The sequence below is a fragment of the Rhinolophus sinicus genome, linkage group LG06 (assembly GCF_036562045.2).
Source record: "Rhinolophus sinicus isolate RSC01 linkage group LG06, ASM3656204v1, whole genome shotgun sequence".
NCBI lineage: Eukaryota > Metazoa > Chordata > Mammalia > Chiroptera > Rhinolophidae > Rhinolophus > Rhinolophus sinicus.
In genome coordinates this window covers 142122490-142137807 of record NC_133756.1, presented here as the reverse complement: position 1 = coordinate 142137807, position 15318 = coordinate 142122490, and the positions used below count along the sequence as shown (strand labels likewise).

The 15318-nt window shown below is 34.2% G+C and overlaps 1 protein-coding gene across 2 annotated transcripts in view; it reads left to right on the top strand.

Moving 5' to 3' along the window:
* Window positions 1-15318, top strand: part of IMMP1L (inner mitochondrial membrane peptidase subunit 1) — a 69602-nt gene that overhangs the window by 43713 nt on the left and 10571 nt on the right. For both annotated transcript variants that reach the window (XM_019738522.2, XM_019738521.2), the window contains exons 4-5: window positions 1336-1424; window positions 4483-4609. In XM_019738522.2, coding sequence (XP_019594081.2) covers window positions 1336-1424; window positions 4483-4609 — 216 coding nt within the window. The remainder of the gene's footprint in view (window positions 1-1335; window positions 1425-4482; window positions 4610-15318) is intronic.

Here is a 15318-nt window from a genome sequence, read left to right as displayed (position 1 = left end):
GCTACTTACTGTGTCCCAGGATGTATTTGATGTTTTACACTTATTAACATATTTAATCTTTATACTCGTGAGATAATTATTAGAAATCCACTATACGTGTATATATGATGAAACAGGCTCAAAAAGCTTAAGTAACTTGTTCCAGTTCCACAGTTAGTAAGTAGATTTGGAATTTCAACACAGATATCTCCGCTTTAACAGTTTTCAAAACTCCTATTCTTAACCACTGTGTTTAACTGTCATTAAAACAAATGATTCTGCCTTGTGTCAGTATTAAAATGTTAAGGCTGCCCCCCCACCAGTGCTTTTTCTTAATATTGCATTATGAATCTGTCAAACATGACTGTACTAACCTTTTGTCATGTAAATGAAATAATTGATTGTATGTCCAGTCAGTGGGTTTTGTTGGTGGTGTTGCTGTTTTTATCAGGTTTACCCTAAAAGATTCCGTCATACAACCTCAAGTTGAGCTAGAGTGATGCAAACAAATATATTTAACTGAAACTCCCCTTGTTGATATTTTAAATTTACATTTGGTACTTTAAGTGGGCTACAGAGGTAGCAAATATAAACTTCCATTGTGTTCTTTATTATTTTCTGCCTAGGTAGGAAGTTTTGAGTAAAAAGTTTTATGTATGCATAAGTGAACTGTTGTATTTAGATTTTTTAGGTGGCAATAATCATTTATTACAGTTTTTGAGGTATATATGAAGATTATTGTTTTAAGACATAGTAATATGAAAGTCTTAAAGTGAGTCTCATTATGCAAATACTCATATTTTTCAGTAGAAAATATAACTTGCAGCCCCATCAATGAGTAAGCTATTCTCTTGGAAGAGAAAGAAAGATATCAACTCATTGAGAATAGTGTGATACCACTTAATAAATCACCATCATTGGCAATGGATGATATTTGACAATTGCAAGAAAATAAATTACTCATTTATTCATTCAACATATATTTATTGAATATCAACTTCATGAGCCCTGTTCTTAACCTTGGTTATATAGCTGGGAACACAAGAAACAAGTCTCTGGCCTCATGGAGCTTACATTCTACAGGATGGCCAAAATTTGGAAACATAGATAATCTTATTTTATTCATGTATTATAATGTAATATCAGTAAACCATTTTTAATATATTTGCCTGTGTTTCCAGACTTGGTGGCCACTGTGTAGAGTTGAACTTATCTGGGAACTGCCAGCTTGTTATGAATTATCCTCCAAGCTTGATGAACATTTGCTTGATTTTCTTTCTTTTAAGCCTGCTCAAATGATTTGTTATATTAAAAAAAGATTTTCAACTCAAATTACAAAATTACCTCTCTTTTCAGTGTTCCGGACCATCAATGGAACCTACAATTCAAAATTCAGATGTTGTCTTTGCTGAAAATCTTAGTCGACATTTTTATGGTATCCAAAGGTAAATTTCTGTCATAGATATATTAAATTTTGACAGCACACATACACGTTGTGTCTTGTCTGCAGTTTCTTAACTTTAAAAACTTTTATAAATAATTAATCACCAGCTAGATAAAATTTTGACTCAAATATTTTCTCTCAGTTTGAGAAATTTTAAGTTTCTCTCACATGCATAGTCTCTTGAGTCATTATGTTCCTGCATCATTGTCCAAAATAGAGAGCAGGCCCTTTTACAATGTACTTTGAAGCCTACTTTACTCTTTTGGGGGGAGGGGTGGCTAGAATGTTTTGAGTCAAGAATTAGGGACTTGGGAACTACATTACATATCCAAATCATTGGTTTTAAATTTTTTAAATAATCCTGTATTTCTGTTGATAACTGTCTCATTCTCTATAGCCTATGAGGAGCACTGATGATTTTGACACTACAGCACGGTATATAGCCAGGAGCCAGGAACCTTTCCTAGTATGCATTTCCTGATTAATTATATTACGTTGAAAAACTCTCTGGAAAATATTGTTTACTACTAAAAAAATTTTTAAATCTTAACTTTGAATGGTGTTTTCATTTCTGTGGTACTGTTTATTCTACTTAACTTCATGAGTATTATGCCTTCTTAATGGATGTCAAATTATTATTAATTTAATGCATTTTCTAAAGGTTATTTCTCTAATTCTCCAAAATTTTGGATCCGTTAGTTTTTCATAATTCTGAAAAAAATAAATTTATACCAGGTTTCATCTCTATTAAGTACAAATTTGACCACTCGAGCTGGTATTTAGCTTATGGCATAAGTAGGTTTAGACACTTTTATTACTGACCTTTTCTACAGTCTGTTTCACATTCCTGAAAAATCATCAAGAATAGTGTAAAACTGTTCTTTGTATTTAATGATCCATCACAATCTTAGATTCTATACATAGAAACTATTTCTTGGTTAAATTGTATGGTCTAGCATGGTCCCTAGGTAATTCTTCAGATCTTTCACCCATAACTTCAAGATACGTAATTAATAGATATGGGGGTTAGAAAATAAAACTTGTAACAGATTGTGTTCTAGCTTCCTTTTCTTTTTAATTTGTGTTAATCTAATATATAGGACTTAGTTTTATTGGAGATGTAGCCTAAAGACTAGCTTCTGCTTTCCATGCTAACGACATGATTTTACTCTCATAGTTCTTGAGCATCCGTAACAAGGAGAGCTAAACTTGTTGGCTAAATAGTTTTTGAATGAATCGCTCAGGGTTCTCTCTCTCTCTCTCTCTCTGATACTCTGCATTCAGATGGGTAATACAAATAACTACATTCAGTAAATTAAGATTCTTTGAAGGTTTCTTTTGTATTCTATTCACTTAGGGGGCCCATTAGGTTGAAAGACAGCTCAAAATCTGGTATTTTTATGGGACATACCAAAGTAACTTTTATAAAAGAGGTCGTCAATTGGTAACTTCTACTTGAAAAATATTACTGCCCTGAGTATTCTTTTTCTTTTATCTGTAAAAGAACTCTGAGATTTCAGGAGAAATCTAGCCCCTGGCAAGAGATACTCTTGCTTGCTACCTGTTTCTAAAGCTAGATAGAATAGCCATCCATTTTAGGCAGAATGAAAGTCTGCATATCTGGTACTAATGCACATCGATATCTTTTCAGTCAAAGGCATACTTGAGACAGTGACAGTCTCATTACTACTTATTCTTTCAACGAATAGTTAATGAGCACCTAATTTATGTGTTGTGCATTATAGAAAATGTAAAGGTGAATAAGATTGATGCTTCTTTGCAAAAGCTTAGAATCTAGTAGATTAATATGGATGTTTATAACTATAAATGAAAAGAAAATTTAGGTCTTAGTTCTATCAAGTTCCTTTCAAAACCCTATTGGAAAGAGTTGAGAGTCAAAGGGATATGTATTTTGATCTAAGCTATATGCATGAATCTGGTTAGATCACCAGAAATATAGCCTGCATTAATATTGTTTTTTATAAAATCACTTTGACAGAAGTATGACTTTTGTGTTGTCATTCAAGTGCAGAGTTTAAGGGTTATATTGATTATTTTGTCGAAAAACTTAAGCTGAATAAAATACCCACGGAAAACATTTCTTTCTGCAAATGTAGCCAAAATCCACTTTGTTAGTATGTTATATACTCTTTGCGAACTTGTTCATCTGAACAGTTCCATTGACATAGTTCTGGTTGATTGGAAATATAATAGTTTATCCCATTTTCGAAAAATGAGTCTGATAGTCTGATAATTGCCTCTGAATTATAGAATTTAGTGTTTTAATAGCTTTCAACTCTTACCAAGAATACCTTCAAGAAATATCTGTTATGAGTGCTATTTCTGTGATTTCTATAAAATCTCTGATGCAGAGTGGTGTCTTTTATTTCCTTACATAAGTATCTTTCTTGTATATTCCTCTTTGATTTAGTTAAGGAAAATTTTGTTCTACCTACCAAACTAAAATTAATTTTATTAGTTAATGATTGCCATGTAATTAATCATAATTTCTTTTTTGACATGGCTACCAAAAAGTTTAGAATTAATTTTAATATATATAGCAATAACTAGGTTTCTGATTTAACCATCATCTTCCTTTATATTTATGGCTTTTGATATTATTTCTATATATGCATCTTAATTATTAACATCAAATTATTCCTGAAACTAGGTACCCATCAGTAGTACTTACTGGTTAGATGGTAAAATTTACTTAGGTAATTTGGTAGTGTTTACATAGAATTGCTTTTCCATAGTTTTGGTTCTAAAACTTTCGACACAGAAGAAACATAGTAGATACAGTGAAAGAAGATAATTCTTATGGAATTAATAGAAATTTTAGAATCTTCTAATAGCTTTTCCATCCCTCCCATTATTGGATTGTAACCCATAAAAGTCAGTCACAAAGGTTCTCAAAGTTGGTAAATGTATGGGAGGGTCTGTTGTGAGAGGATAAAGGGTGTGGCTTCAAGTTGCTGTATACAAGTATTATAGCAATGCCATGCATGTGTTTATACTTAATAAATAACACTGTCATTTCTTTGACTTTTTTCCTTCAGAGGTGACATTGTGATTGCAAAAAGCCCAAGCGATCCAAAATCAAATATTTGTAAAAGAGTAATTGGGTTGGAAGGAGACAAAATCCTCACCAATAGTCCATCAGATTTCTTTAAAAGCCGTAGTTATGTAAGTAACATTTTAATTATATTATTCATTGGTATCATAGTGTATTAACATTAATTGAAAACACAAAAGAAAACAACATTTGTATTTTGAATATAAGTTAAAGTGCTGCATTCAGTAGAATTTAAGTATATTTGTATCAAGAACCATTTGGGTATTATATTTTATGTTTTAGTTCTTTTGAAAACCCTGTATAAACATCGCAGTAATAATTGTTGTAGGCAAGATTCACCAATGCATGTCAAAATACCAGGCAAAAGTTTGAGGAAAAATAGTATATTTGCATAGTTTCAAAGTATCTCTCCCCAGGATATTTATTACAAAGGGAAAAATAGTAACTATATAGAAGACAAACCTGGCAGATACCACCTTAACTGAGTGATCAAGGTTAACTTCACCAATAACAAGATGCATCAGCATAACGTAGCCCCTGAACTGAAGCACTGAGAAGGGCACATCACCTTTTTTTTTTTTCCTAACAGAACTTTTATTTTATTAGAGAAACATTTGTCATTTATAATACGGCTCTGATTGACATATGAGCTAAAGCTTTCTGGATACAAATTCTTCTTTTGTTTTATTAGTTTCAGGTGCACAAGACAAAGTAATACTTAGACGTTTATTATTTATATCCCTCACATTGTGTGAACCCCCCTCCCCCCATCCACTACCCCTCTGACATCGCACACAGCCATTACATTTCCACTGTCTCTATTCCTAATGCTGTACTCCGCTTCTTGTAAGTACATACGGCACATCACTTTTGTGGTGTTCTTGCAAAAGAAGATATAACCTCAGTCGAATCATGAGAAAACATCAGACAAACCCTAAATAAGGGTCATTCTGCAACATAACTGACCACTACTCAAAAATGTCAAGGTCATGGAAAACAAGGCAAGACAGGAATTGTCATAGATCAGAGGAGACAAAGGAGATGTGACAACTAAATACAATCTGGAATTGTGGCCAAGAAAGTCTTTCAACTGACTTCTTAAAAGGAAAATCTGGTAAAATAAAATCAAGCCTGTTTTTAGTTTTTTAAAATCTGATTTAAATATTTAGAATAGAAATTGTGTATACCTTTGGTCTAGTCAACTTGCCTGTCCAGTTAGAAAAAAAGAGCAAGAGCAGTGGAATGGGAGTGGAGAGCAGCTGTAATGTGTTACCTCCTTTCCCCTGTCATATGGCTGCTACCATGTTTCCCTGAAAATAAGACCTAGCCGGACAATCAGCTCTAATGAATCTTTTGGAGCAAAAATTAATATAAGACCCGGTCTTATTATACTATACTATACTTATTATACTTATTTTACTTTAAGACTGGGAATATAACATAATATAATACCGGGTCTTATATCAATTTTTGCTCCAAAAGACGCATTAGAGCTGATTGTCTGGCTAGGTCTTATTTTCGGGGACACATGGTATGACAGAGATTGTGGTGAGGAAGGGTGGCCTTTTGTTTACTAAGCATATATTCTTCTTAGTTTTATAATAACTTAATTTTGAACTTTTATTTAAAATTTATGTCACTATCAAATTATTATACCTATTACAACTATTAACTAACTTGACCTTTATCTTCATCTCCAATGTAAGCATATGATTAAATTTATTTTGAACTATAATAGCTTCTGATTGCCCTATGAGTAAGTTTGGTCAATAGACTATTACATAATTGATCTGTTTATTTTTTTACCGTCTATAATAGACGATGGTTCAGCTGTGCAAATGTTTTTGGTGTTTATTACTATAATGTTAAACATATTAGTGATTGTTAGCTGATGGTGATAATGTTTAAAATGATAGTATGGCATCAGGTAATCTGTTTTTCTATGGACTTCATCAGGGACACTGTGCTTTTATTCTTCAAAAATGTCGGATTTTTATATAATGGTTTCTCCTTCATAGGACTGTTATCATTTCATAACACGTTCTAATCACTTCGAACTGCTTTAGTTCTGCATATATTTGAGACTAGAAATAGTTTTGTCAACAGAGAGAACAATAAAACATAAATGATAGTATCCAAACCAATGTTGTTGATTTCTTTTTAAGGGTTATTAGAGGAGGAATATCAGGACAAAAGGAATTAGATAAAATGTCTGCTAAGTAATCAGAAAAGACAATCAGAGGACTGTAAGATATACATTTTTTGAATATTCTATTTAAGAAAAACATTCATTGATTTTTATGTTGATGAATGGATAAATTAAAGGACACTGCCATTTTATTCCAGGTGTATCCCATTCACTTTGGCTTGCATCTTTATAAGTGTACAAACATAACTGTAATAATATTGGCCAACACTAAATGTGTTTACTCTGTATCAGACACTGTTGAAACTCTTTACAAGGGTTAATTTATTTAACCATCACAATAGCAGCTCAATGAGGTAGGTAGTAGTAGTATTTGACAGATGGGTAAATTAAAGACAGGCAGGTTAAATAAAATGCCCAATTTCAAACAGTGAGAGAAACAGTTGGAATTCAAACACAAGTAGCCTGGCTCCATCCAGAATCTATACTCCTTACCATGCCACTACTTCTCCTCCTAAAATATCCTCTACTTATCTATTATTACTTCTACTCCCATCGCCTCGAATTGTACTTCCCTAAAATGCATTTGTCTTTATTGTTTTTAAAAAGAAAGGGAACCAAAGAAAGGGAACTATTTCTGATCAGGGGTAGTATTGGTTCTGAAAGAGAAGCCAGTAATTTTTGAAGGTTTCCTCACCCCCACCAGTTTTTTAGGCTGGGTTTTTCAAGCCATAAGAATTGCGTAGCTATTACAAAAGCACTTTAGCAAATGTGTTCCATTAATCAAGGTGATTTATAACAAAAATTCATCCAAGTTTGGAGTACTCTGAGAGATATCCAAACTGTTTGCAGGGTCTGTTCCCATTTTTAGCTATCTCAGAAGCACACTGGTGCTGTATTTTATGAAATGGGTTTCTCCCCCTTACCTATGCATCCTCTTAGAAAAATAGTTGTTTACAAGATGAAGACATTACTATTCATATCTTGATTGAACTGCATAGTAAAGATGATGAATATTAAATGTTTTGAATTCCAGGCAAAAACATTTATTCTCCAAGTATGTGCTTCAGAAAGCAAAACACCAAAATTGTCATTTGGAACCTACAATATAGAGTTTAGCATATGAAAGAAATAGCATTGTTCCTAAGTTGGCAAAAAAGAATATAAACAGATCATTGGTTAAGTGATGTGGAACTATTTAATTCATTCCAGAGTTCTAAAAGTCCAAGTGGCATGCAACACTTAGGAACTATGATTTATTTTTTACATTAAGCATTTGGAAACTAAATAGTCCATATGAAGGTTCTATTGCAGTGGGTTTTGCTTATTTTATTTCGATGGTATTGAGGCCAATAATTCTTGCGTTATGCGCTGAGCACTGGCTACTAGGATATGAGTTGAATTTGTGACTCTTTTCAAAGGAAACATATTGTACTCAGCTCCAACATCTTGAGTAACTTGCCTTCCTCTACTACAGGAATTCCTGTTTGCTGCTAGAAGCCACTAATTTGCCAAAAATAATTTAGTTGGAAGTAGAAACATTTAGCAAAATAGGAAATACATAAAATAAACTGGCATTCTCCTATTGGTTTGCACAGTAGGCAAAATGCAAAGTAAAAGCCTATTTAATGTAGGAGATACAGGACCAGGACTCAAGAAATGTAGTAAAATTTTGTTATAAAGCTAATGAAGAGACAAAGAGAAACACTTTATCTTTCTGAGGATACCATTGTATGGTAGATAGTCCAGGGCTGTGATTTTAATCCAGAGTGTAACTGTGGTATAGTTAGGCATTTTGAAATATAGGAAGTCCCTATCAGCAAACAAACATGCTGAAAAAATCTCCAATCTAAACAAACTCCTTTTCCACATGCACCAATAGGAAAGACTTGTGCATATGTACTGACTCCACTCTGTACTTCCTGTTCTCTCTTGAACTTATCCAGTTAGGCTTGGGTCCCCACCACTTCATTGTCAAGGGTCCCAATGATTTGTGTTGTCAATCCACTGGTCAACTTTCAGTCCTCATTTCACCTGACCAATTGTTATTATTTGAAATAGTTGTTCTCAAAACCTGGTTTCCCTAGATTTTGGGACAACACTCTTCTCTAGGTTTTCTGTCTTTCTGCTTCTTCTGAGTTTCCTTGTTGGCTCCTCAAAACATTGGAGTAACTAAGAGTTCACATTTTAAATTTCTTCTCTTGTTTATATATACTCAATTTAGGTGACCTCATCCTGTGTTACGGTTTTAAATACTGTCTAATTTAACTGCTAAATTTATTTATATCAACCACAGCTTCTTTCCTGAACTCCAGAACCATGTATCTAAAATCTGCCTAATATGTCCACTTTAGTATATAATGGTCACCTGAAACTCAACATGTCCAAAACTAAACTCCTGGTTTTCCTCCCCAAACTGGCTCCTCCTATACATGTTCCCATCGCAGTAAGGGTGTTAACTCTTATTTTTCTGCTTGCTCGGGTCGTAAACCATGGAGTCATCCATGACTCACTTCCTCTTTCACCCCACATCCAGTTCATTAGCAAATCACGATGATGGTATCTTCTAAGTACAATCAGAATTAGACCACTTCTTGCCACCATCACTGCTACCATCTGGTGCAAGGCAAATGCATCTGTCTGTAGTTTTCTGTACCTTTTGAACTGCTCTCTCTGCTCATATCTTTCCTATCTTCTTGCCTTCCTACCCTTCCACTGATTATTTTCTACATAGTAGCTGAAATAATCCTTTTGAATAATGCTTTTTAAGAGGAACGTCACTCTTCTGCTCAAAGACCCTACTGGCTCCCTATCTCATAATAAAAGCCATAGGCCTTAGGATGGTCTACAAGACCCTACACGATCATTCTTCCTGATGCCTGTTCTTGTAATTAAGTTTTATTGGAACACAGGCATACTTTTCATTTACATATTGTCTGTGGCTGCTTTCACTAAAACAGACTATATATGGTTTGCACAGCTTAGGCTATTTACTATCTGGCCCTTCACAGAAAAAGTTTGCTAACCCTTTCTCTAGAAGGTTCTTGATGGCAGGTATTTGTTTTGATCACAACTGATTCCCCAGAACCTAAACTCTGATTTGGCATCTACTGGTACTTAAACAGTATTTGCAGGGTGGACAAATGTATATGTGAATAGGGTCTGACCATGTTTTGTTCTAGTTTCTATTCTGCTTCTCCCCAGTTTCTTCTCTTAGTTTCTACTGCAAACTTGCTCTCAAGTAAGTACATTTTGTTACTGTTTTTCAGTAAGATTGGAGTTCCTGGGGCTCACACTGTAGGCTCCCAGTGAATTGCCAATCTGTGGTCATGCTAGTCTTCAGAGAAGACTTGAAAGCTAAGCTACTTCCATGGTAGGGCTGTTTGGTCACCTTCTATAATCGCAGATGAAAGGTGCAGAAAATATTGGAATGTTCCTGTTTTGTATCAGGACAGCAGAGTGCTAAGTGTTCCTTTCCCCAAGTGACTTCTATTTGGACTGAATGATATTTTCCAGCCCTCGTTTTAAGCAGACTAAAAATTCACTTGGCTCTGAATTGACCTATCAATTTAGAATACCCTGAACTTGGTCTAAGTCTTCTGAGGAACCCTGGACCTACCTTGCTCTTAGTTTGAGGGAAAGTCTGGTGCTTCAGAAATGCTATGGTGGTTTGTTATAGTGAAAGCTAAGTCACCCTTCTAACATGCAGTACCTACTAATGAGGTTGTGAGGAAAGGAGAGTTTTCTGTATTTCAGTAGAATGCATGTACCTTTTGGACATATTTATTATACTATACAAATTATTGTGTTCTTTGATCCTTTTATTAGTTGGCAGATTAACAATGGCTAAAGTTGTTACCTGTAGTTGATAAACTGCTTCTTTGTCAACCTCTGCTTTCCAGTAGTTGTTCATTACAAAACAAATAATCATTTTTAAAAATATTCCAAAATTAAAATTTTATTTATTGAATTTTAGTTTCTCAACCACAGCAGCCACTCTATATTGAAAAAGGACCTATTAGTAGAAATAGATGAATATTTCAGTATATTCCTGCAGTTAAATCATAGCAGTCTTTTGCTATTGTTAAAGGAAACATATCTGTAGTTATTGGAAAAATTGTTTTTACTTTTATTATTGATCTTTCAAAATATCAAGCTATTTAAAGCATTTGGTTCTTGATACCATAGAGTCCAGTGTTACACACAAAAAATGAAATGGCGTTCATCAAATGATAGTGGTCTGTTACCACAGTAGGGTGATGGTAGGTGAATAAGGATGTATTTCTTACATTTTTTCTTTTTGAGTTGTAGAGTATGTTAATGAATGACATCATTATTGTTATTGGTGGTACAGTAAGAAACAGAGACAATTTTACATTTCAGAAAGAATTGATTGAATGTTCTCAGGATGTACTGGTAGTTTAGTTTTCTTAAAAAGAACTTGGAAATGGGACAGTATGCCAGTAATAACGCTGTTTTATAGTATACAGGAAAATACTTAAATAAAACTGATTGACAAACTGAAAAACAATCTCACTAATTTGACAGCATTAGAAAACGGTCACTTTATATAGTTAACACTAATAGCCCCTTAATGTGCACTGTGTATTTAGGTTATAGTTCAGATCCTTGAATATCCTAATGCTGTTTTTCTGTTTGTTTAAATGTCATTTACTTTAGCTAAAAGTCACAACCATATGGCCTTCTATTACCACTTGTATTATAAACAGAAAAAGTACTTCTGTGTAGGGAGAGGAATCATCAGATTGAAAGGTCTTGTTTATTATAAGCTGCTGATACACTAAATCCTTATGTCATTTAAATAGAAGACCTACCTAATAATGTCACTTATTACAACAAGGATATCTAAACAAGGGACTTGCTTTTTGCAGACTGTAGTGATAAAAACCTGTGCTACACATCCATTTCTCAGCAACGGCCTCCAGGTTAATCAATCATGGCATACGGCTAATGCCTTGATTGCAGCTGATGTGGAGGAAATATGTTTACTTTTTTGCTAAAGTGAAGTTCACTGCGGAGATGACATGACTTTTTCATCCTATAGTTAACACAATTCTGAAGATAAATTTGACTTATTGTTTACAATTCTGAGGTGTTTTTCTTCTGATGTTAACACTAAGAATCTTGGGGCCCCCACAACTTAAGCATTTTCTGATGTGTTCTCTGAACATTTTCAGAAGAATTTGGTCTTAGTTTAACAATAATATATAGTTTATAGAATTTTATTTTGTAGAAATGGGTTTTATTTTATATATGTTTTAGTATATATAAACAGAAGGTGCCAAAAACCGCATACACATTTTTAGAAAGGAAAAAACTATTAAAATTGTAATAATATATACCAATAATAAAAGACGAACAGAAGTCACATTTGACTTCTGCAATTACAAGAGGTGCTCAAAGTGGTCACCATCAGTGTCCAGACACTTCTGATTACGGCAAACTACCGCTTGAGCAACACTGACCAAAGTGTCCATTTGTATACATTGTTTTGGCACCCCCGGTATATGCATATGTATGTATGTATGTATGAAGATCAGTGTTTCCACTGAAAGATTAGCTGGTCTTCCTGAAACTAATATATTTTGCTTATCTAAAAATATTTTAACCATTCAAAGTTGGTCTGAGTTTCAAACTCAAAGTTGGAAAGTCAGTGCCATTGGTGTGAATCTAGGTAGTTGTGCAATTCAATAAAATTCAAATATTATATGTACTTTTATCTGCAAGTTATGAGACTACTTTACTTTAAAGTTGCCTAAAAGTAAGTATGGGAAATTAAGACTGAAATTGTAATGCTGCTTTTCAATGTCAGCATCTGAAGCAGCCTCCATCTCTGATAGTAGGAAAGAGAATATATTCCTGTTTTGTGTGGCTTCCTAATATGATATAGTGGTCTGCTAGAAAGCTGCTGTTCACTAGGTGGAATATGTTCAAATGTCTTTTGAAATAAGCAACTAAATGAAGTTCTGTGTTACCACTTTAGGGAATTAAAATTCTACAGGTCTCTGTGACCCATTTAATCTTAGTCCATAAAAGCATTCTCATTCTACTAACCTATTCTCTACCTAAAGTAAGATGGGAAAAGAGGGATAACAGATATAAAAGCAGGTATGCAGTAAATTGGTGTTATAAGCCACTGTATTGCTAACCTAGACATGTGAGAATGCTTTCCTCCTGGATTAGAATTTTTATAACTTTTAATTTTTAAGAAAATTTAGGAATCATTTAATTTGGCACACAGCTGGTGTTTGCATGCCCACTAGACACACATGCAGAGCTAACAGGAAAGGAGACAAAAGTACTTAAAGCTACAGGGTAATTTTAAATTCTAAAATCAACTTAAGATTCTGATATGCTTCTTATAAATCGTGTGTATGAATCTCTCAGCCAGGAAGGATTAGAGAAACATGTCTTCTGAAGAGATGTGAAATTTGTAAAGAAAGTCAAAGTAGGTTTAGAGACAAAGACTGATGTGAACCTCAGACCCTAGCTGCAAATATACCTCACCCCAAAGCAGTCCCATAGTCAGGCATTTAGCTGTGCCTCAGAAGCAGCTGGAACCTACTGGATTTGGGGGGTGGAATAGAAGAGATGATTTAAATGGCCTTCAGGAGGCCATACAACTGAGCAAAATTTGCCTGACATTAACTTCACAGCTTTGCTTTTCCTTTTATTTATTCATACATTTAAGGCCACAAACATTTATTGAGCACTTACTTGGGGGCCACCAACACCATGTTGAGTAGATCAAGTCCCTCCCCACCTGCAGTGCTGTCCTACAGACCTTTCTGCAACAACGGAATGTTCTGTATCTGCACTGTCCAATATGGTGCCACTAGGTAGACGTGGCTATTGAGCGCTGGAATCGTGGCTAGTGTGTCTGAGGAGCTGGATTGTTAACTTTATATAATTTGTATAATTAAGTAGCCACATGTGTTAGTAGTGGCTGCCATACTGGACAGTACAGGTTTAGGATCTTGCAGTCAAGCTGGAGGAACAGACAAGGAATGATTACATGGTGTAAAAGAACAGTATATAAAATGCTATGAGAAGACACAAGAGTGTATTTATCTAGACTGGGGTGAGTAGGATTAGTCCTGACTGGGGAGGTGAAACCTGAGTTGAAGTTCTGAAGGATGAGTAGGAGTTAGCCAAAGCAAGCTGAATACTCAGGTCTACAGGGAAAGTGCATATTGTGCTTTGGGCAGCTGCCCTGTAAGTCCCTGTGTCTGAAACATATAGTAGGAGGGGTGGGTAGTGAAAGGAGATAAAAATGAAACGGTAAACAGGTCTCAGTTCCTTGTATATCTCAAGCAGGGGAATATTATTACACTTAGTTTTTAAAAGATCACCCTGATATTAGTGTAGACTAATAGATGATGGTTTGGAGTAAGAGAGACTGGAGGTAGGAAGACCAGTTAATAGGCTATAAGACACAACTGACATAATAACATTAAGAATGGAAAGCAGTACAGAGTTCTGGAAAAAGATTAAGGTAATATCTTGACAGGATTGGATGCTGGAAGAGATGGAATTGAAAGGCTTAAAGTTGACTCAAGTTCCTGGCTTTAGTAATAGGGGTCATGGTATATTAAAATAGGGGATTGTGGGGGAGATGTTAATTTGGGAAATGGACAGAAGATATATTCAATTTTTGAGTAGTATAGAAGCCTACTAAATAAGCCTAAGATAGATGATATCTTAAATTAATATAATGGTAATTAAATTATTATATAAGAAGTGGGTAAAAAACCCAAGTGCTTTCCCAGAATGACATCTGGATGCTATGCTATTTCCTCCTGATGTCCACAGTATATTTTCATGATTTCTTAATCAAAACAATGTTTTGATGCTCTCAGCCTTTGGAGATCAATCTTTTTAAATATCTTCAGCTGTTTTCTTTGTATCTTATACCATTACAAAAAATGTCATCTGTCATCTACCTGCCTAATTTGCAATTTTGTATTCACAAAGCTAGATTTCATTCTAAATAACTTCCAGGGTATGGAACATTAGAGTTGTAGTTTTGATGAATAACACACAAGTAGGAGAATGTCTGTCTGTCAAAGAAAAACATGCAATACAAAGCTTTTTCTTTTATTAAATGCATAAGTAACATCAAGTACAAAATGATGTACATATTTAATTGTTTCTTTTCTATCCCTGATATTCTGTTTCTAATACCACTTCGTTGTAAGTCAGTTCTCTAGCCAGTCTCTATATGAAGTAGTTATACAAAGATCGCAGAAAATTGAAAAGAGCTACAGAGATTGATCTATAGGAATAAATTCATATAGGGATGAGTTTGGCGTTGAGAAGAATTCTTTGAAGTCCCAGGAATCAAAATTTTGGTGGAAACGTATTAGTATATAATTTGTACAGTATGCATCTGATTTACCAACTATTTAGACATTTTCGGAGAGCATGGGAAAACTCATTATTTATGTAGTTAACATTATATTCTACTAGTCTGTGAAATACCCTGTGTTGCATTAAGTTAGCTCATCTTTTGGAATATGAGAACCAGGGTCTACATCAGGTTATATTAAAATCAAAGTACAGAAATAGTCTTGAAATTAGACTATAAGAGGCTTCTTTTAAATAGTAATCTAAAACCAAAGCAGGTATCGTTGTAGTATGATACAAGAAAAG